The following is a 22,438-nucleotide window of genomic DNA, read 5'->3' on the forward strand; positions in this document are numbered from 1 at the left end:
TTCCAACAAAAACCTTTGAATTTGAATTGCTGCTATTGTGTCTAGTCTTAAGAGGACATTTCCTTTTTTATTTATTTTTTTCTTTTTAGAACTTGAAAATCAGAGGACATACGGTTTTTAGAAAGTGTAGTATTAGTATTCTGGAAACTCAAATCCTCTATTTTCTGTCATTTAGTTTGTCTAGGACTTTTGGTATTTCACTTAATTTCTTTTGCTTTGTTTTCCTCAGGCTTTAAGTGAGATAGCTTAGAGTAAATGATTCTCCTGAAGTTCTTTCACTAATAAAATTCTGTGAGTAGCTCACATAATGTTTGTATTCTAATCTGTTGCTTATCTTTTTTGCTTATTGGTGGCTAACCATTTGGGGCATTTTCTCTAATTGTCAGCATAACGATTAAGAGGCTTCAATATCTGTTCTGTCATCTACTAAGTTGTGTGACTATAAGTTGTGTAAATTACTTAACCTTTTTTTCACTTCAATATTTTTTTCTCTAAAATTATGATAAGAGTATTCGCCTCAAAGGTGTGTTGTAAGCAGTTAGGGGGATAATGCATATTAAGCATTTAGCAGTATTTCGTAAAATTTGCTGTCGCTAGTTGCTATTTTCTTCTGTTTTTAATAATTGGATGTATGCTGCTGCTGCTGCTGCTAAGTCGCTTCAGTAGTGTCTGACTCCGTGCGACCCCATAGACAGCCTCCTACCAGGCTCCTCTGTCTCTGGGATTCTCCAGGCAAGAACACTGGAGTGGGTTGCCATTTCCTTCTCCAATGCATAAAAGTGAAAAGTGAAAGTGAAGTCGCTCAGTCGTATCTGACTCTGCGAGGCCCCGTGGACTGCAGCCCCCCAGGCTCCTCCGTCCATGGATTTTCCAGGCAAGAGTACTGGAGTGGGGTGCCATTGCCTTCTCTGCAGTGATGTATATTTGACCTCAAATAGAACAAAAAGTATAGCAGCACAGCTTATGATCCCTTAAGTTTTCTGTTAGTGTTAAAATGTATTTATCTTTGAAACTGAATTTAATCTTTTACAGTTTGTTGTACAAGAAAATAAGAAATTTTTGACAGTTGGAACTTCAAATTCAAAATTACCTTCCTTAGTGATGATGACTTCATAATTTTGGATTCAGCCAGCTACATAGTAAAAAGATCATACATGATGACCAAGTGGCTTTCTCCTAGGGATGCAAGGATTTTTCAGTATTTGCAAATAAATTGGTGTGATACACTATATTAATAAATTGAAAGATAAAAACCATATGATTATCTCAGTAGATGCAGAGAAAGCCTTTGACAAAATTCAACACCGATTTATGATAAAAACTGTCCAGAAAGCAGGCATAGAAGAAACATACTTCAACATAAAAGCCATATATGGCAAAACCACAGCAAACATTACCCTCAATGGCAAAAAATGGAAAGTATTTCCTCTAAAATCAGGAACAAAACAAGGGTGCCCACTCTCACCACTACTATTCAACATAGTTTTGGAAGTCCTAGCTGTAGCAATCAGAGAAGAAAAAGCAGTAAAAGGAATCCAGATTCGAAAAGAAGTAAAACTCTTCACTGTTTGAAGATGACATGATCCTCTACATAGAAAACCCTAAAGAAGCCACCAAAAAATTACTGCTGCTAAGTCGCTTCAGTCGTGTCTGACTCTGTGCAACCCCATAGATGGCAGCCCACCAGGCTCCCCCGTCCCTGGGATTCTCCAGGCAAGAACACTGGAGTGGGTTGCCATTTCCTTCTCCAATGCATGAAAGTGAAAAGTGAAAGTGAAGTCGCTCAGTTGTGTCCGACTCTTCACGACCCCATGGACTGCAGCCTACCAGGCTCCTCCGTCCATGGGATTTTCCAGGCAAGAGTACTGGAGTGGGTGCCATTGCTTTCCCCCCCACCCCAAAAAAAATTACTAGAGCTAATCAATAAATATAGTAAAGTTGCAGGATATAAAATTAATACACAGAATTCCTTTGCATTCCTATGCACTAACAATGAGAATACAGAAAGAGAAAGTAAGGAAACAACCCCATTCACCATTGCAACAAAAAGAATAAAATGCTTAGGAATCAGTTTACCTAAAGAAACAAAACACCTGTGTATAGAAAACTATAATAAAGACCTGTATGTAGAAAACACGGATGATAGAAATCAAAGATGACACAAATAGACAGACCAGATATACTATGTTCATGGATTGGGAGAATCTATGTAGTGAAAATGAGTATATTACCCAAAGCAATCTATAGATTCAGCTCAATCCCTATGAAGCTACCAATGGTATGTTTCACAGAACTAGAGCAAATAATTTCACAATTTGTATGAAGACACAAAAAAACCTTGAATAGCCAAAGTAATATTGAGAAAGAAGTATGGAACTGGAGGCATCAACCTGCTTGACTTCAGACTATACTACAAAGCTACAGTTATCAAGACAGTATGGTACTGGCACAAAGACAGAAATATAGATCAATGGAACAAAATAGAAAGCCCAGAGATAAATCCACGCACCTATGGGCACCTTATCTTTGACAAGGTAGGCAAAGATATACAGTGGAGAAAAGACAATCTCTTTAACAAATGGCGCTGGGAAAACTGGTCAACCACCTATAAAAGAATGAAACTAGACACTTTCTAACACCATACACAAAAATAAACTCAAAACGGATTAAAGATCTAAATGTAAGACCAGAAACTGTAAAACTCTTAGAGGAAAACATAAGTAGAACATTCTCTGGCATAAATCACAGTAAGATCCTCTATGCCCCACCTCCCAGAGTAATGGAAATGAAAACTAAAGGGACCTAATTAAAAGCTTTTGCACAACGAAGGAAATTATGAGCAAGGTGAAAAAACAGTCTTCAGAATGGGAGAAAACAATAGCAAATTAAGTAACTGACAAAGAATTAATCTTAAAAATATACTAGCAGCTCATGCAGCTCAATACCAGAAAAATAAACAACCCAATCAAAAAATGGGCCAAAGAACTAAACCTGACATTTCTCCAAAGAAGACATAAAGATGGCTAACAAACACATGAATAGATGCTCATCATCACTCATTATCAGAGAAATGCAAATCAAAACCACAATGAGGTACCATCTCACACCAGTCAGAATGACTGCCATCAAAACGTCTACAAACAATAAATGCTGGAGTGAGTGTGGAGAAAAGGGAACCTTCTTACACTGTTGGTGGGAATGCAAACTAGTACAGCTACAATGGAGAACAGTGTGGAGATTTCTTAAAAATCTTGAAATAGAACTGCCATACGACCCAGCAATCCCACTGCTAGGCATATACACTGAGGAAGCCAGAATTGAAAGAGACACATGTACCCCAATATTCATTGCAGCACTATTTACAATAACTAGGACATGGAGGCAACCTAAATGTCCATTGGCAGAAGAATGGATAAGGATGTTGTTGTACATATACACAATGGATTATTCCTTAGTTATGAAAAAGAATGCATTTGAGTCAGTTCTAATGAGGTGAGTGACACTGGAGCCTATTATACAGAGTGAAGAAGTCAGAAAGAGAAACACCAATATAGTATATTAACACATATGTATGGAATTCAGAAAGATGGTAACAACGACACTGTATTCAGGACAGCATAAGAGACACAGATGTAAAGAATAGACTTGGAAAAAAAAAAAAAAAGAATAGACTTGGAATATGTGGGAGAGGTCGAGAGTGGGACAATTGGATAGAATAACATTGAAACATGTATGTTACATATGTAAAATAGATGACCAGTGCAAGTTTGATGGATGAAGCAGGGCACTCAAAGCTGGTGCTCTGGGACAACCCAGAGGAATGGGGTAGAGAGAGAGGTGGGAGGGGGTTCAGGATGGGAGATACATGTATATCCATGGCTGATTCGTGTTGATTTATGACAAAAACCACCACAGTATTGTAAAGTAATTAGCCTTCAATTTAAATAAATAAATTAATTTTTTTAAGTCATGCAAAAAATAGAATTTTGGGTTCAGGTAACATGTCAGTTCAGCTAGTGGCATTGCGTTTTTAGGTCAGGCATCCAGATATAATTCCTTAGCATGTACTGTACAAAATCACATGTTTTCTAGAGTCCTTACAGAACTTTTCATTACTACTGTGACCTGTTAGTAATAATTGAATTATTCTAACCCAGATTTTCTTCTCAGTGCTAACTTCCTAGGTTTGATTTTCAAATTGGTTTGATTTTTGTTTTTGTTTTTTTCCTTTTGCTTTTGGAGGAAAAAAGCAGTCTTTCTTATCCACAGAGTTTTCTGTAGCCTACCTCTAGGTAGTGGTGGAATGAGCCTTCACTGGGTCATTAAGTGAAGGCTTAATGGTTAAGGCTTAAAGGTTAAGGCTATAGGCCATATTTTCACATTTTCAACAAAGTATTTATTGTCTGTTTGCTTGGACATCAGATTTTTAAAACAAGTTAATCTGTCTGTTATCAGTAGCAGCATATTGTATTCTCATGTCATGAAATGATCGTAGTCTTGTTCCAGCACTGATATTCAAGTCATCTTTTTAGAGTCAGCTCTATGGAGATCAGTAATCATTTCTCCAAATTATCTAACTACTTTCCTTTAGTTAAAGCCAGATAATTAGAGGGCAGTATATATATGCATTAAGTATATTGCTTACTTAAAAAAATGGCTTCACTGGATTACTATTTTATGTTACACTATTGACTTTTATGGAGAGTTGCTGCAAGAACAATAACAGTAATACAGAGTTTGCGTGATAATGATTAAAAATAATAATATTGGAAACAGATAATGTCATTGATTACATGATTCCCATTCCTTTTTTTGAGAATTATCATAGAGTCATAAAAAGAATAGCCCTGAGATCTTGCTTCTTGTCAGAGAGCCGTGCTGATCTAGTACTAGACTGTTCTGTCTTCAGTGCCTAGCACCATGTTTGTTACATAGTAAAAGTATGGATGGATGTGTGGGTGGATGATTAAGATGTTTAACTATCATGTTTAGTCACAGATACTATATACTGATGTGCAGTTTTTAGAATACAAAATGGCTTTAATTTTTGAAGCATAAATAACACCCAATAAAAATAAGCATGCAAGAGGAACTAATTTAATGAAAAGCAGATTTTTTTTTCTCTTTTTTTATGTGTGTATTTTCTCTTTTTTTTAGACATAATCATGTAACTGGATTTATAAAGATGCTGAACAGTTGTTTTCTTTTCATGCAGGGGCCTGAATTAATGAACAAGTATGTTGGTGAATCTGAAAGAGCAGTTAGAGAGGTAAGATTATGCCTTAAAGTAGAACTCTGCATAGGAGAACCACACTTCTGTCCTCTAGTTTCCATTTTGTATGGGGTTACAGATTTAGAATTTCCAAATCTAAATTCTAGTGGTATATTTTTTTCTTCAGGCAAATATTATTTTTAAATGTAATTTTGGTTATCTACAATACATAGTCTTTGTTTTTAAACATCATAATATTTCTAGCCTCTAGTTTTAGCAAATATATTTTTTTAACAACTGTCAGCATCTCATTAAAAAAAAAAAAGGATATGTTTATACTTAACAACTAACACATGATGTTAAAATGAGATTTAAATCCTTTAAACCAGGTAGTCCTTTAAATCAGAGAAGCTTATTAGTATATGAAAATTTCAATGTACTCTCCTTATTTTATTTACTTTACCTTTGACTAGTGATTTAGAAAATGCATCCCCCTTCTCTCTTAAATTTTAAAGTTAGTGATTGGCCTGCTGATTACTTCATACTGCTAAAGCTGCACAATTGGGAAATTCATGCAAAATCAAGGCACTGAAGTGGGGTAAACTATAGCAGTTTGGCCATAAGTTTTGGCTCTCCTAAACAAAGGCTGGCCTGCCTCACATGGGCATCGTGTATCTTCCCAGATGCTGTTCAAGGACAGAAATACATAAAGAGCAGTGGAATGGATTGTCTCCATTTATGAAATATGTGGGTACCAACCAAGAGTATTAGAGATTGGAATACTTTGTTTTGCATCTGAGAAAAAGTTTTAAGTTACTTTTTGTTTCTTTTTTCTCTTTGAAATATAGATGATGGTGACCATATAAAATATTAACTGATAATGATAGCACCCTTCTTGATTAAAAATATGAAAAAGGTGGTGCTTATTAATACTAATGTTTTGGTAACTATTGTGTATTTTTATGGTCATCATAATTGTGACCAGAAAATGAGGGCCTGGTCACACAAATTTGTGCCAGTTAACACAAATTTGAATTTCTTTCTGCCTGTACTGACTTTTTCTAGCCCATTTCTGCATATTGCCCCATGGCTGTCCAGCCAGTCTTTGATTTTGATAGCCTGATTGACTTCTGGTCTATCCAATCTATTCTCTTCCAAGTGTTAACTATGTTTTTCCATATAGTCTTCAGAGAAATGAGCAAGGCATATGACTTTTAGGTTTATGGGTATTTTATATGCTAAACTTTGGCTGATTTTATACATTATTATTTTTCTTTTAAACTTGTGTTTATGATAGATAATAATAACTGTCATTTACTGAGCTGTTACCATGTTCCAGGCATTATACTAAATGTGTTGCCATCTTTTTAAATTCAGTTCTTAAACTTTTGAGGCCGGCATTTATCATAATCTCCATTTTTAGAGATATGGAACTTGAAGTTTAGAGAAGTAAAGTTATCTGCTGAAAATCACACAGTTACTAAATGGCAGAGGCGGGATTTTAACTGAGATTGTCTGATTACTTAAGCCAAATTGTCTCCTACACACCTTTAAGAATATGTATTGATGTCTTGTCTGTTTGCAAGTAAGCACCATGATAGAAGGTATTTTACATCCATTATGAAGTGTGAATACATCTGTTACAGGTTGTATACAAAGTGATTGAGCTGGTTGACTGGTACATAATTGATTTGGTTCTAATAGTTTTCAAACTAAAACCAGTAATGGAGTTTTCTGAAGTTTGCTGATCTTTAGCTAATGTGGCACTCTTTCCACCAGATCTTCCGGAAGGCAAGAGCAGTGGCTCCTTCCATTATTTTCTTTGATGAACTTGATGCCTTAGCAGTTGAAAGGGGCAGGTAAGAAATATAAGACTGCCACTAATAACTGTATATTAGCAACTACAGTGTAGAGGAACTAGCACTTTTTATACAGATTTTATTTATTAATATTATTAATACATTTGGCTTAAAAGAAAACTTTCAATTCACTTTTTTTTTTCTTATATCCTTAAAATTATTTCATATTACCACTTTATTACTTCTGAGGTGAGATGGAACAAAAGGTTACAAATAGCTTAAGTTCACCTTGATGCAAGGGAAGAATAAGAAGCCAGAGAAGTTTGCTGAATTAGGGTGATCTGCCACATTTATGTGCCATCAGAGACATCTGTTTTTGGAGCCTAAAAAGGAACAGGATGGGAAACATTGTTAAATATGAACCAGATGGTAGGTGGAATATATAGCAGAGTTCTCATAAAATGCCTTTGAAATATGTGTGAGAAACCAGACAAGATACTCGGTAGAAATAACCTGGTTTTGTAGGCATTTTGGCTCAGGAGGAATTGGCATATGTATTAGAGCTGTTAATAATTTGCAGCCTCTAGATATCATTTTCTTTAATCGTCTTCATCGTATTGTGAGTCCTTCCTTAGTGACTCATTCAAATAAATTCTATGTAGTTTCCTTTGCACAGAAAAATTTTGGTCAAGTTAGTTGACGCTTTGAAAACAAAGGTAAGGCTGACTACGCAATGTAATGTTAATAGTACAAATAGAAAATTGCAGTTGTACTTTAGCTACACTAAGTCTTAATCAGTTTGGTTTTTATAGCCATAAGAATCTCATAGAATGATACTCTGTTTTCAATTGTTTTTTCCCTGTAATTGTATAATGAGCTAACATTGCCTAGAAAATTATTGTTTTGTCTAGTTGGAGTGCTATTACCTGAAAACTAAAACAAACAAAATCTTGACACATATGTTTTTGTTCTTTAGCCATTTGAATTGGACATAGTTTCTAGAAATTGGAAAACATATCTGTTGATAGATAGCAAAGTATAAAATTCCCCAAATAATAAACCAGGTTTAGGCATTGTTAAAGAAATAGAAAACATAGGAAAACAGGGAAATTTTTAAATTCCGTAAACTATTAATTTTCTCTATAATTTTAGGCATTGCTTTCATTTTTTTATTTTCTATGATAACATTCAGATCAAACTCATATGACTAATCCAAAAAAGATAGTGCCTAAGAAAACTTTCTTCTTATCATGATTTAGATTTCCACACGTAAGATGTTTAACAAATTGAGCCATGAATCATAATATATGCTCGTCCATACTATCCAGGATGTTAACTCAATTATTTTGACTATTTGAGTTTACTCAAATTAGCCATGAAACTGAGGGTTGCAACCTGCACATTGTAAATAGAGTATAGACATACCATTTGCTTAGCTTTAGAAATATTTGTGCTTTCAGAAAGAGAGATTTCTACTTATAAAAGTGTCTTATTTCATGCTCACAAAAATGTCTACTTATAACCATGATTGTCTCCTTTCCTCTGCCCCATTTAAGTGTCTGTGGGACTTCAAAAATAAGTAAGCCTGATACTTACTTCTCATTTTCTGTATGCCCATTTAAATTATGGGTGTTCTGGATAAGATTTTTTTGTCTGATTTTGTTTTGTGAGTTGGAGAAAGTGTTGTAAGATTCCCTTTGTGAAGTGCTTTAATGATCTCTGTAATATTTGGGAAAATTGAAAATGCTGTTGAAGTAGCATAGCTCTTTGGAAGATGGATAATATGGTAGAGAGAAAAGGCACTGAGGTAGGGAAGAGATTTGAATTATTCTGAGCTAATAATAATATTGGGGAACATTCACTTACTGCTTACCATATTCTAGAAACTGTTTTAAGTGCTTTACAGATTAAAAAAAATTCACAAAAAAGTCCCTACATTAATGCAAAGCAGGTTATTGTACAGTTGGCTCCAGTACTCTGCCCTGCCTCCCAACTAGCTTAAAATTTTACCTTTTTCAGGATTATAGTCAGGAAGGGTATACTCTGGGTAGTAAATCATAAGTCGGTTTTGTCTTAGGCAACAGTTCTGTCCCCAGAGGTGAAGACATATAGGATGGTCTATGTATATATAGAACATATACTATATTCTCTTGGCCCAGACTCCTCTGACTGAGGGAATGGCCACTAGACTAATCCAGAGATTCCTAGAAAAGCTTTCTCTTTCTCGGATGTTCCAGCTAGTCACTGGATCCTGAATCATCCTTAGTAGCTGGCATTAATTGCCTGCTTCCAGACTTCAAGCAGAACTAGAAATTTGAAACTAGAAACATATTTCTGAAGACTGCAGAGGCCCATCTTATTTATTTAATTTACAAATAGCATCACTCCCTTTGGATTTCACTCACCATGTTATGGCCTTTTGTTTATATTAACCTTTAATCATCACCACAACCCCAGGAGGAGTAGGTCCTATTTTCATCTCCAATTTACAGGTGAGAAAACTTAGGCATCTAGATCCATAACTGCTTTATTCAACATCATATACCACAAGTAGCAGAGCTGAAATTTGAATTTAAGTATTTTGACTCCAGAGCAGATACTCTGAGCCACTTTTTTTATTTGACTATCACACCACAGATCTCAGGATTGCATGTCTAAGTAGTTAATTAACCTTTCAAGATTGTATTTATTGTATGTTCTCTTTGTGAGCCTGTGAGTATAAGACTCCTTTGCAGCATTCATTCATTCACTTGTTAAGTAAATATTTATTGAGCGCTCTTTCTGCAATAGGCTTTGCATGGGGGTAAAACAGAGAACAGGACCTAGAGCAATTACCTTAACCTCTTTAAGCTTTAGTTTCATTTCTAAAATGGAGATAGTAGTAATAAATTCTAGGTTGTTGGAATTAAATACATGTAAAGTGCTTTATGTAGTGCCTGGCATTTAGTAACTGCTTAAAAAACTTGTTTCTCATAATTTCTGCATTGATATTCTTGTAATAATGATCATTTCCATATAAATAGAAATACAGTAATATAGATAGAAATGAGTCCTACAACAGGATTTAGATTGTAGTGGAGGATATTGAAGCATTTGGGAAATTAGAGTATTCTACAGGTGACAGGCACTATGGCATTTCAGCAATCTAATTTGTAAGTTAGATTTGGTTAGTTGTAAGACATACCATTATTTTACATACCATTACTGAAGAAAAATGCAGCCCTAAACTGTGAAATGGTATTGAGAAATCAACAACTCCAAGGAATATCCTGATTTCAAAAGTTTTAAATATGAAAAAAGTTTGTATTTTAGAAATAGAAGAAAGACATTATTATTTGGGAGAAAAAGAAGATGATCTATTGTGTTTTATAAAACTTAAGGCTACCATATAAAAATACTTGATATACTGTTTTATGACTAGAGTATTAAAGAGATGGTTAAATATATGGAAAAATGAAAAAATTAAGTGCTCTGTTAAAAACTGACTGATATATTCTGTGAAGTATTAAGAGTATCTGTGATATTAATAACTGTTTTCTTGTATAGCTGTTTCTGCACTTAAAGTCCTGAATTGATTTCCATTTGGAGTGGTCAGGGGAAAAATAAGTTCTGAGCCAGCTTTCATTGAAAATGAAAATTCCAGGCTTAGTAACATTTTGAAAAGAGCTCTGAGTGTTAGAGTAATGGTCAGGAAATGGGATAGCCTCTTTTGCAGTATTTCCAGATTTCAGGTAACTTTAGTGAATTCATGACACCGAACACTATAGAAGAAATTTTTGTAGGCATCATTCTGTAAATGACACTTTTCAAAGAGGGTTATAAATTTTTAAATGTGATTTTATAGCAGTATTTGGGCTTCCCAGGTGGCTCAGTGGTAAAGAATCTGCCTACCAATGCAGGAGACACAGTAGACGTGAGTTTGATCCTTGGGTTGGGAAGATCCCTAGAGGAGGCAGTGGCAACCCACTCCAGTATTCTTGTCTGGAAAATTCCATGGACGGAGGAGCCATGGAAAGAGAAAATAACTTAGGCTGTAGTCCATGGGTTTACAAAGAGTCTGACATGACTGAGCACGCCTGCATGCACATGGTGGTATTTAAAATTTCATAAAATCATAAAATTTTGTAGCTAAGAAAGTTCTTAGAAATCATCTAGTACAACCTTTTATTTTTTAGAAGGAATAGAAGCCCCTAGAATTTAAGAGAAGAGGAGCATAACTCCTATGTCCTCTAATTTAGTGCTCGTTGGATGATAATACTACTGCTTCTTAGACTCTCAGGATTTGGGATAGAAAAAGTATGTTCATATCAGGGTAAAATTTATCATGTATCTAAATATTTAATGAATTTTTTTATGTAAGAAACTCTAGCAATAACAACTTATTAAATACTTTTAACTATTTTTACTTTGTATATCTCTGTTTCAAGTTGCTAAATTCATTGCATATTTCCTGGTATGCAGTTTTTTTCTAATTTATACTTCATCACCTCATAGTTTTTACATTGTTGAACTTTTAATATTAAACAGAACTGCTGAAAGAAGCAGAGTAAAAGAATAAATGGAACATGTGTAACTGATTTCTTATTATAAGAGTTTTATGAAGTATAGCAGATTTCTATGAATATTTTGTATTTTGCATTTTGTCTAAGCATTGTGGCTGAGTACTATAGAATGGATTAAAGGTAAGACTTTCCCTAGAGAGATGGCCTAATGCAGCATTTTACTAGGAATTGGGACTTATTTCTTGTTGTTCTAGGACGTGTTAAGTCTCTTGTAGCTATTTTGGTTTTAAAATGAAAATTTGCTTGCATTTTGCATGCACCAAGAAAATTATCATAAGTAATGCTTGTGTTTAGGGCAGTATATGTCTGGCTATCCTTCCTTGGGTCTTTTTCACACCTAAATATTGACCTTGAGAGTATGGGAGGTTTGTTTTAAGAAACAAATTCAGATGCCTGCCATTTGGGATTCTTTATGACATTTGAAAATTATACTAGAAAAAAATTTTGAAATATAAATTGGATATTTCAACTGTTGGTCTATAATTTAAAGATCATATGAAGGGACAATAGGGAATTTTACTTTACTAAAGGAGTTGAAAGGAAATACATGTCATTGTTGTGAAATTTTTACTATTGAAAAATAAAATCAATTTAATATTAGCATCATGGTGATGAGATTTCTTGAAGATGAGGGTTAGCAATGTTTTCTGAAACAGGCTAATTTGTAAAATATTTTTTTGCTTTTTTTGGCCATACAGTTTCTATTGGAGCTATTCATCTCTTTTGCTACCATGCAAAAGGAGCTACAGAGAATATGTAATCAAATAAAAAACAGTTGGCTGGCCAGATTTAGACTGTGGCTGTAGTTTCCTGACCTGTTTTAAGATGTCATAAAGTCTCTTCAGTACATGGCACTGTGACTTTTGAAGGAGGGTAATTTGGGAAAGGGGCTTGACTCCGGAAGGGAAAAGAAAATTAATCTCTTGGAAAAGTCTAATTTTAGTACTTTCTGTAGCTGAACATTTTTTCCCATTGTTGTGTTGCCTTTATCTCTAGCAGATAATAAAGTTTTAAAATCATTTCATTATGTTAGTGATTACACATTTATTCTTAAACTTGAAGTTGGTTTTGATTTCCTAGGATGTCAGTTTTATGGATTTTGTTTCCTACTGCAGCTTTGAAAGTCAGCCAAGAATATTTCTCAGTCCATAAAACATTTTCATTATGCTATTCTCCAGCTAGTTCTCAATGATCTGTGGAAATAAAGGGCAAAGGCAGCATGGGAAATGAGAATCCAAAGAATTCCCTTCACCTCATCTTCAGCATTAATTATAGCTCCCAGTTTCTCTACAGATAACAAATTGGACCAGTATTATACCTTTCTATTTAGAAGCATTCTACTAGAGGTATCAATATCTTTCTGAATTGCTAATATTTTTATTGAAATGAATGAATTAAATAACTTAGGTGTTCTATGTTACCAACAGAGACTAACAGAATTTTGAAACTAGAAGAACCTGTATACTATCTAATTTAATTCCCTTATTCATATATGCCAATAATTATGACACCCTCAAGGGAACAGTAACATCTTTATCCTCTTACCTCACGTGTCCAAGACAGTGTCTAACAGAGAAGCACCCAAACGTTTAATTTTTGAATAGGAAATGTAGGCTTACAGAAACTAGAGTTTAGGTTCAATAAGCTGGTTGTTAGCAGAATCTGATTTCACCATGTGTTAGTGTCATTTATGAACTAATTTTACTTTAAACACCAAGATAGTCTTTTGGAATTTTGTCACTTGCATTATTTTCATAGAAGCATCATCATCTTTATTATAAAGAATTATTTGTAAGCTATAGAATACATTCACTTGTCAAAGAGCTCCAAAAAGAATTAACCAAGAGCTGACTGATATGTTTTTCTCAAAAAATTCGATAGTTTTTGTACACAGTAACTCTAAAAGTGAGTCTGGACTCAGAAAACTTTGTTAGTTGTGCTCAGGGTACAGAAACGATAAATGTTCTTTTCAGTGTAGCTGATAGCAACAGTATTCAAATCTAACAGAGGATAGCAACATAGATACTTAACTGCAGTGAGAAAACATTTTGAAAGACTATGGACATCCTTGGTATACTAATTAATTTTGTAGAGAGATCACCATGTTACCCTCTGCCAGAAGGCCATTCAGTCACACTTAGTGTAGGGGAATCAAATTGAGTCTTTTCTCATGCATTCAAGTCATTGGGTTCCAAATCCTGTGTGTCTGTAATCACACTTAGAGCATTATAAATGAAGATGCTGAATCAGTATCCACCTACCCCCTACACCCTTCCACTCCCCGCCCCCGCAAAAAAAGGTTCATTTAGAAGACTCAAAAACACGTGTATACCTATGGCGGATTCATTTTGATATATGGCAAAACCAATACATTATTGTTAAGTTAAAAAATAAAGTAAAATTAAAAAAAAAAAAAGAGGATAGAAGTAACAGATGACGAGAATGTCTTTTGATATAGATCTAAGTAAGAAACCAAGGATGTGGAGATTTTCTTTTCATTCAGTTTCTTGAGCCAAGCAGTTCTACATCTGAGCAGTCTTACAGTATATTGGTTTTTTCCATTTTAGAAGGTTTGCCATTTTTTAAAACGTCACTTTTAAATTATAAAAATATCTGAGCAGTACAAAGATCTCCTTATCTGGAAATTTTTGCTATTCAAAACATATTGTGCCTTGAGGACTTTGAGGAGCCAAACTCTCACTGCATTTGAACAGCTAGTATATAGGTAAGATTAAAATGTAAAGAAGTCTCATTACCAGTGTATAGTAATTTCCTTCTAATACATCTTGTATAAACAAAGTATTTCTTAGTAGTTTGTTTATTAGGCTCACTGTTTTGGGCATCGTTATGAAGGGCTTAAGAAGAGTAGTTTTTATCTTAATCTTAGCCAAAAGGCCGAAGAGCAGTTGAGTTTTTACCTTAGCATTATGTTGGTGGTTTTGATGGAAAAGTTTAAGGAAGTTCAATACTTTCTATTATGTTTTAAGTAAAGCTAAGTAGGAAACTGACAATATGTATTTGCTGACCTGTTTTAACTTCTGAAAATCTTTAATCATACATCATGTTCATGTTTTATTTCAGTAACATTTATGTGCCACACATTCCTTTTTCAGTTTAATTGGTTAAAATAACTTGTAAAAGGTTATACACATCGCCAGCAACCAAGGTACAGTGGTGATAATAGTTATAAGAATTATTATTATAATTATCTATTGATCTTTTCTTTGCACTAATTATTATGCTATATCTTTTATACATTTTATTTAATTTTGAGAGTGCTATGGGTCTTTCCGGAGAAGGCAATGGCACCCCACTCCAGTACTCTTGCCTGGAAAATCCCATGGACGGAGGAGCCTGGTAGGCTGCAGTCCATGGGGTCGCGAAGAGTCAGACACAACTGAGCAACTTCCCTTTCACTTTTCACTTTCATGCATTGGAGAAGGAAATGGCAACCCACTCCAGTGTTCTTGCCTGGAGAATCCCAGGGATGGAGAAGCCTGGTGGGCTTCAGTCTGTGGTGTCGCACAGAGTCGGACATGACTGAAGCGACTTAGCAGCAGCATGGATCTTTCCATGTTTGATTGAGACAACTGAGGCTCAGAGAAGTATCTCTTACACAAGATTACACAAAAAGAAAAGTGGTCAAGCTGGCAATTGAACCCAAGCTTACTGAGTATCATCGTGGTTTAGTTGTTAAGTCGTGTCCAACTCTTGCAACTGCATGAACTGTAGCCTGCCAGCCTCCTCTGTCCATGGGATTCTCCAGGCAAGAATACTAGGGTGGGCTGCCATTTTCTTCTCCAGGAGATCTTCCCAACCCAGATTTCAAACCTGGGTCTCCTACATTGCAGGCAAATTTTTTACCGACTGAGCTACGAGGGAAGATTCACTGAGTATCATATCTTAGCTCTTTTCCAAATTCAAAGCAACCCTCCCAATAAGTACTGATCAGTGAAGATTTTACTGGAGTGATTTGTAAAACTTTATATTGTATAATCATTTATTATAATCACTGTAAAATTTTAGTTTTCCTTGTCGCCATTTCTGGATCTATGGCACTTAAGAAAATGACACGTTTATAAGCATTTTTTCTGCTTCAGTTTTTAGCTTGTTGTCAGAAAAATGTTTGAACTTACATGTGTTAATTTTCCTTATTTTCCTTTTGTTGGATTATGTTTATAACAGCAGCATAGGGAGGGCCAAGATTGTGAAAAATTCGCTTCAAAAAATTGCTTTTTGTAGAGGGTAAATTGAGTTAAAACTATAGAACTGTAATGAGCAAAACTATACAAATGTAATGTAATACCTATGTTAGCTTGGAATTTTTACTGGGAAATCATGGCAAAATGAAAAAATATATACTTTTATGTCATTCTTTGTGTTAACAGTTTATACAAAGCTGCAGTTATTCAGAGCACATGCAGCTTACAAGCTCTCAGACAGCTGGGGAAGATAACTCATTATATTAATATATGTCTGTCTGCTTTTATAGGGTATGTTGTTAATCTAAAGTAATTTATTTACTATTAGGTTCAAACTGAATATTGACCATAATATGACAGCATAGATATCCTGTAGTGGTAGCTGGAATATTCAAGGCATTATTGATTTTTGATATTCCTTGATCTTGGATTTTGGTGTCAGACATTAATTTGGGGAAATTCTCAGTCATTATGGCTTCAAATATATTCTACTCTATCTTCTATTTTAGATACACATATATTACATATTTTGTTGTCCACAGTTCTTGGATATTCTTTTCTGATTTTTTTTTCACTGTTTTTCTTTAGTCCGGTTTTCTCTTTGCTTTTCCATTTTGAATGTTTCTCTTCACTTAAACAGATTATTTCCTCAGCCCCTGTGTAATCTACCAATGAACCCAAAAAGGGAATTCTTTTTTTTTCTGTTACAGTGTTAAATCTCAGCATTTCTCTTTGAGCCTTAGAATTTCCATTTCTCTGCCTATGTTGCCCTTTTCTTGCATGTCGTCTACTTTGTCCACTAGAGCCCTTAGCATATTAGTCATAGTTTTAAAAAATTACTGGTCTGATAATTCTAGCATTCTCGCTGATTTTCTGGTTCTGATGCTAACTCAATTTCTTCCAGCTATATTGGTTAGCCTTTTATTCTGCCTTACAGTTTTTTTCTTGATAGACAAGGTTTACTGGGTAAAAGGAACTGTGGCAAGTACGCCTTTAGTAGTGTAGTAGTAAGTGAGCACACAGTGAGAAGGTGTCAGTTACCAGCCAGAGGAAGAGTTCTCACCTGACCATACTGGCTTCTTGATCTTGGACTTACCAGCCTCCAGAGTGTGATAAATGCAGTTCTATTGTTTATAAACCACCTAGTCTGTGGTATTTTGTTATAGCAGCCTGAACGGATTAGGGTGCTCGAGTCTCACATTTCTGAGGGATCTAAAAAGAATTGTTAAGTTTTCAATTTCTAGAGCTTTTTACTTGTTAGGAGGGAGTTAAGACTTATAAGATTCTTACTTTATACTGGACTGGAAAACAGACTAGTACTGCCCAGTTGGGGCTACCCTGATAGCTCAGTTGGTAAAGAATCTGCCTGCAATACAGGAGACCCCGGTTTGATTCCCAGGTCGGGAAGATCCACTGGAGAAGGGATAGGCTACCCACTCCAGTGTTCTGGCCTAGAGAATTCCATGGACTATATATTATATATATATATATATATTATTATATATATATATAATACTATATAATATATAGTCCATGGAGTCGCAAAGAGTCAGATACCACTGAGTGACTTTCACTTTCACTGCCCAGTTGTAACTGGTTTTCTATATTGTAGCCACTGTGGTCCTCAGAATTATAAATCTGATCTTTTCATGTCTCTACTTGAAACTTCCTATCTACTTCAGTTTAAAATCCAAGCTCTGTAATTTGGATAATAAGCCTTTGTCATACACCCTGGGTTTATCTTTCTCTGCTGATCTTTTACATTTTTACATTAATGCTGCTGCTGCTGCTGCTGCTAAGTCGCTTCAGTCGTGTCCGACTCTGTGCGACCCCATAGACAGCAGCCCACCAGGCTCCCCCGTCCCTGGGATTCTCCAGGCAAGAACACTGGAGTGGGTTGCCATTTCCTTCTCCAGTGCATGAAAGGAAAAGTGAAAGTGAAGTCGCTCAGTCATGTCTGACTCTTGGCGACCCCATGGACTTCGGCCTACCAGGCTCCTCCGTCCATGCTGTGCTACTCTGAAGTGGTTTCCATTTTCACTGTTCTCTCTCTTCCCTCTATTTTTTGACTGTCTAGTCCCCACTCATTTTTTTTTAAGTTGTAGGTTAGAAACCATTTCCTCTGGACAGCTTACCTTAACTCTCCCAAGACCTGATCCTGTGACCTTCCATAGCACCTTGTAGTGTAGTACCACAACTAATTATTAGCAAAGTAGATATAATTATAGGCCTCAGATGTAATCAGTTGACATTCTTAAATATTTATATGCTTGTAGTCATCATGCAGAAGCCCTAGAGCTTTTGCTAGCAATGTTCCTATCTAACATTTGGATAAGTTTTATCATGGAGCATTTTTGGAAAGATAGGTAATCCATTTATTCAAAATGTTCTAAGTTTATTCTTAAGTAGAATCAGGTCAGCAAATTCATACACCTGCCAATTGTTTACTTGCAGGAATTAGTGCTAACTAAAACAAATCTCACTGGTTTCTCTGATTCTCCTTGCTTGCTTGCAAAGTTTTTTGGCATTGGGAAAGACCATTTAATAAATTGACAGTGTAATTTATATAATAACCTGGAAGAACCTACCATTTAATTTAATTGATAGTAATGATTTATATAACAGCCTCATGTGTTTGATTAGTGTGAATTAGAGGCTGTTCTCCTGTGTGTCAAGTTTTGGAACTTGTAATGCATGCTGAGATCTAAATTCTTCTGTTTAGAGATCCTGATTACTTTATTACTAAATGTATTATGTGATGATTGTATGAACATTAAGGTGTACTTGTCATGCTAAGATAAGAGTATGGGGTGTGGTTTTCTACCCTCTTTCCCTCTTCTCCTCCTCTCCCACTCTGAACAGCATCTGGTTGAATTTATACATTTAATACATTTACAGTGTTGTGTCACTCTATAATTGCCCAGCCAGATGTTTATTGTGTATTTCTCAATTCTGAACAGGTTTTAGTAAATTCCAGCTAGTGCTAATGAGAATTACTATTTTGAGACTTTGATTGTGTAATATCAGGATTTTGTTCACTATTAAAACCTGTTGGGTTTACTTCTTAAGAATAGATATTCAGTAATTTTTTTGTGATCAAAGGAAATGAGATTAAAGTATAGTTTCTCCAGGAGTAGCTTTGTAATTGACCTAGGACATGAACAAAAGCAACAAAATAAAATGCTTTTTTTTTGCCTGCCTCTCCAGATAGGTGTATTGTGGTGACTCCTTATTTGCTGATAAGTTTAAATATACTCTTAATATTTATGAAAATATCAAGATAGGTCAAAAATACCCCATTTGTTATATGTTTGTAAGGAATTTTCTGTCTCATGTAAGCTCTGAACTTCATTTGAGAATGAATCTGTATCTTACTCATTTGTTTATTGCCAATTCTTGTCAGTTTAATTGCCATGTAAAATGTAAATATCAGTTAAGTAATTATGTATTTGATGAACCTTTAAAAAATAATCTTACATCTTACTTAACAGATCTTTTATATTTGATGCTTTTTAGCATTTCGTTCTTAGGGAGAAAATAATCATGGTTGATGATGGAGGAAAAGAAATTATTTCAATCTAGTTAGTTCTTGAATATGATAATTCAACAAGTAATGAATTCTGAAGCATGCATTTTATAATTTGAAAAAGACATAATGTTTCTTGGTACAGAATATACAGTCTTTTTAAAATAGTAGAGTGTTTGGGGACAGGTAAATAGGTTTTTAAAACTGTGTTTTTAAAAATCAGTTCTTCAGGTGCTGGGAATGTAGCTGATCGTGTCTTGGCTCAGCTCTTGACGGAAATGGATGGCATTGAACAGTTAAAGAATGTGACAATTTTGGCAGCTACCAATCGTCCAGATAGGATAGACAAGGTAAGGAAAGAAGGCAGTGTGGGCATTGTATAATCAAGAACTGGATCATTTGATTATATTGGGTTCTTTTTTTGTTTTTTTTTCTGTCAAACTACTTTTTAATCAGTTTGTCATTTAGAGGATACTGAAAGATCTTAAACTAAAGGAAATGAAGAGAACAGAGAAAAAGTTTTGTTTATGTTTTTATTGCTTATGGTTTGGTATTAATGAAATTATTTTATTATCCCTTGAGTTTCTTCTCCCTCATTGTTACATTAAACTCTCAATATAGTTCCCTATGGTATTGAAGTTCTGAAATTCGTTTTGTGTTTCATCTGATTTGAGAAGTTTTTTTTTAATATTTTCATTCATATTAGGATAAAATTCTAGATATTCACTAACTAGTTAGATTCAAGTTATTTTCAGCAGTTTTCTAGAAGTCCTGACCTAGCAATTGCTCTCAGAGTAAATAGAATCAAAATGATAATGAGTTTTATTTGTCTTAAGAAGTTACTTAGATTATACCATTAAATTAAGCTATATAGGTGCAAAATTAATACTATCTAGCTGATGTGAAGAGCTGACTCATTTGAAAAGACCCTGATGCTGGGAAAGATTGAGGGCAGGAGGAGAAGGGGACAACATGGCATCACCAACTCAATGGATGTAAGTTTGGGTGAACTCCAGGAGCTGGTGATGGACAGGGAGGCCTGGTGTGCTGCGGTTCATGGGGTCACAGTTGGAAATGACTGAGCGACTGAACTGAACTGAACTGATTGCTACCACTATTTTTCCCCCAAGTCATGTTTTAACAAATGAGTTCACTTAAATTTTAAGAGCCTAATTTATACTTAATGTATAATTTTTTAACAAGGATCTAAATTGAGAGTAAAAATTTACTCCCAGGGCATCAACCAGTTTCTCAGCTTTTGTTAATGTTACTGCCTCATGTACATGACCTTATAAACTTTTTCCTCCTTGTGCACATATATACTGACTTTCAGTTTTAAATATGGGATTTTTAAAAAAATCATCTTTTTAAAATATGAAGGTAGGTTTTATATGGGAAGAAAGCCTTGCTTTCATTCAATTTGATATTTTGCTGTGTTATGAAGTCCCTTGGTTGAATGCAGATGAGAAAGCTTTGAACCTTAATAAATTAAATTGTTCTCTTCCTGATTAAGTGTTTTATAAGAAGCTGGTTGAGTTATGAACATCTGTAGGATCTGGGTTTGTACCCAGGCATCTCTCATGTCTGTTATGGCAGAACCAATACAATATTGTAAAGTTTAAAAAAAAAAAAAAAAGATAGGACTATATCTTAACAAGAATTATAGAAAGTGCTAAAAGAAACCTTAAAGATGACCTAATCCCACCTTTTGGTTTTAATGAATCTAGAAGAATCATCTTTTTCCTGGTAAATACATATTGTATTTTATGATCTTTGTCTCCTAGTTACTATGGCTAATGAGCTTGAAATTTTCTTAGATTTCTTTCCCAGTAGTGTCTAATCTGATGGCCCTCTTTGGTATTTTAGTGTTGTATGTCATTGATGTTAGACACATTTCTTTTTTTTTTTTTTAATTTTATTTTTAAACTTTACATAATTGTATTAGTTTTGCCAAATATCAAAATGAATCCACCACAGGTATACATGTGTTCCTCATCCTGAACCCTCCTCCCTCCTCCCTCCCCATACCATCCATTTCTTGAAGTAGCATTTGGGGCTTACTGTAAACTTCTTGGGTTCTTCTAAATCAAGCTATATGATTGAGCTTGATTAGTGCATGTATTAAGTTTGTCTTACTGTGTAACAAGTTACCTCAAATTTAACAGCTTCACACAATATTTATTACTGTTTCTCTAGGTAAGTCAAAATCTGGGCATGGCATGATGGGATTGTCTGCTCAGGAACTCAGCAAGTTGTTGGCCAACTATGTTCTTGTCCTTAGTTGATATTCCTCAGCTAATTGTGGCTGAATTCAATTCTTGTGATTGTAGACCTAAGAACTAAATTTCCTTTCTAGCTGTCACCTGGGAACCACTCTCAGCCCCTTGAAACTTGCATGGCCCCTTCCATTGTCCCAAGATAGCAATGGAGAATCTCCATCATATTTTATCCATCTTATGCTTTAAATTTCTGTTGCCAGAAAAAGCCTAGTTAGTGTCTTTTTAAGTTGTACATGATCAAGTTAGGTCCATCAAGGAAAATCTCTTCACCTTCTAGTCAGCTGGTTCAGGACCGTTTTACATTTGCAAAGCCCTTCACAATAGCATCTTGACTGAGCTAGAATTCTTCCTGCCACAGTACTCTTCAGCTTCTTCTCTAGCCCCTATGTGAGTTCTCTTCTGGGCACTAAGAATAACTTCTAACTTTCACAGAGACCAACTTATCTTTGCCATTCATTTGATTGGGTACAAACCTGCTCCTTTGAAATATTCTTTTCTGTGGAGTCTGTCTTCTTCAGATGGAGTATTTCTGTGCCTTGCCTTGTCCAGATATATCTTTCTTCAATTATACATATAATCTCTCTTAAAGTAGAAATGGATAAATGAATTTAAACTCCTTTATTTAAAGGATACATTTTTTCATGTTCTTTATAAGTGTAACAGTAAGCCTGTTGTTTAATACAGTGAAATTGTTGACATCATCTCTTTTGCTAACTTTTTGCTCTATAAGACCTACATTGAACCTCAACCTCTTGTGTTTTGCATTAAGGTGAAATTTATCCTAGTTTTTACCTCCACCTGGTGGAAAAGACCTAAAGAAGTTTTTAAGATAAACCTAGAGATTATAAGTTATCTTGT

The 22,438-nt window shown here is 34.9% G+C and overlaps 1 protein-coding gene across 5 annotated transcripts in view; it reads left to right on the plus strand.

Moving 5' to 3' along the window:
* SPATA5 (spermatogenesis associated 5) overlaps positions 1-22,438 on the plus strand; it is a 322,015-nt gene that overhangs the window by 80,289 nt on the left and 219,288 nt on the right. For all 5 annotated transcript variants that reach the window (XM_027567289.1, XM_027567288.1, XM_027567290.1 and 2 more), the window contains exons 12-14: positions 5,216-5,269; positions 6,992-7,071; positions 19,525-19,651. In XM_027567289.1, coding sequence (XP_027423090.1) covers positions 5,216-5,269; positions 6,992-7,071; positions 19,525-19,651 — 261 coding nt within the window. The remainder of the gene's footprint in view (positions 1-5,215; positions 5,270-6,991; positions 7,072-19,524; positions 19,652-22,438) is intronic.

This window comes from Bos indicus x Bos taurus, chromosome 17, assembly GCF_003369695.1.
Source record: "Bos indicus x Bos taurus breed Angus x Brahman F1 hybrid chromosome 17, Bos_hybrid_MaternalHap_v2.0, whole genome shotgun sequence".
In the NCBI taxonomy this organism is placed as follows: Eukaryota; Metazoa; Chordata; class Mammalia; order Artiodactyla; family Bovidae; genus Bos; species Bos indicus x Bos taurus.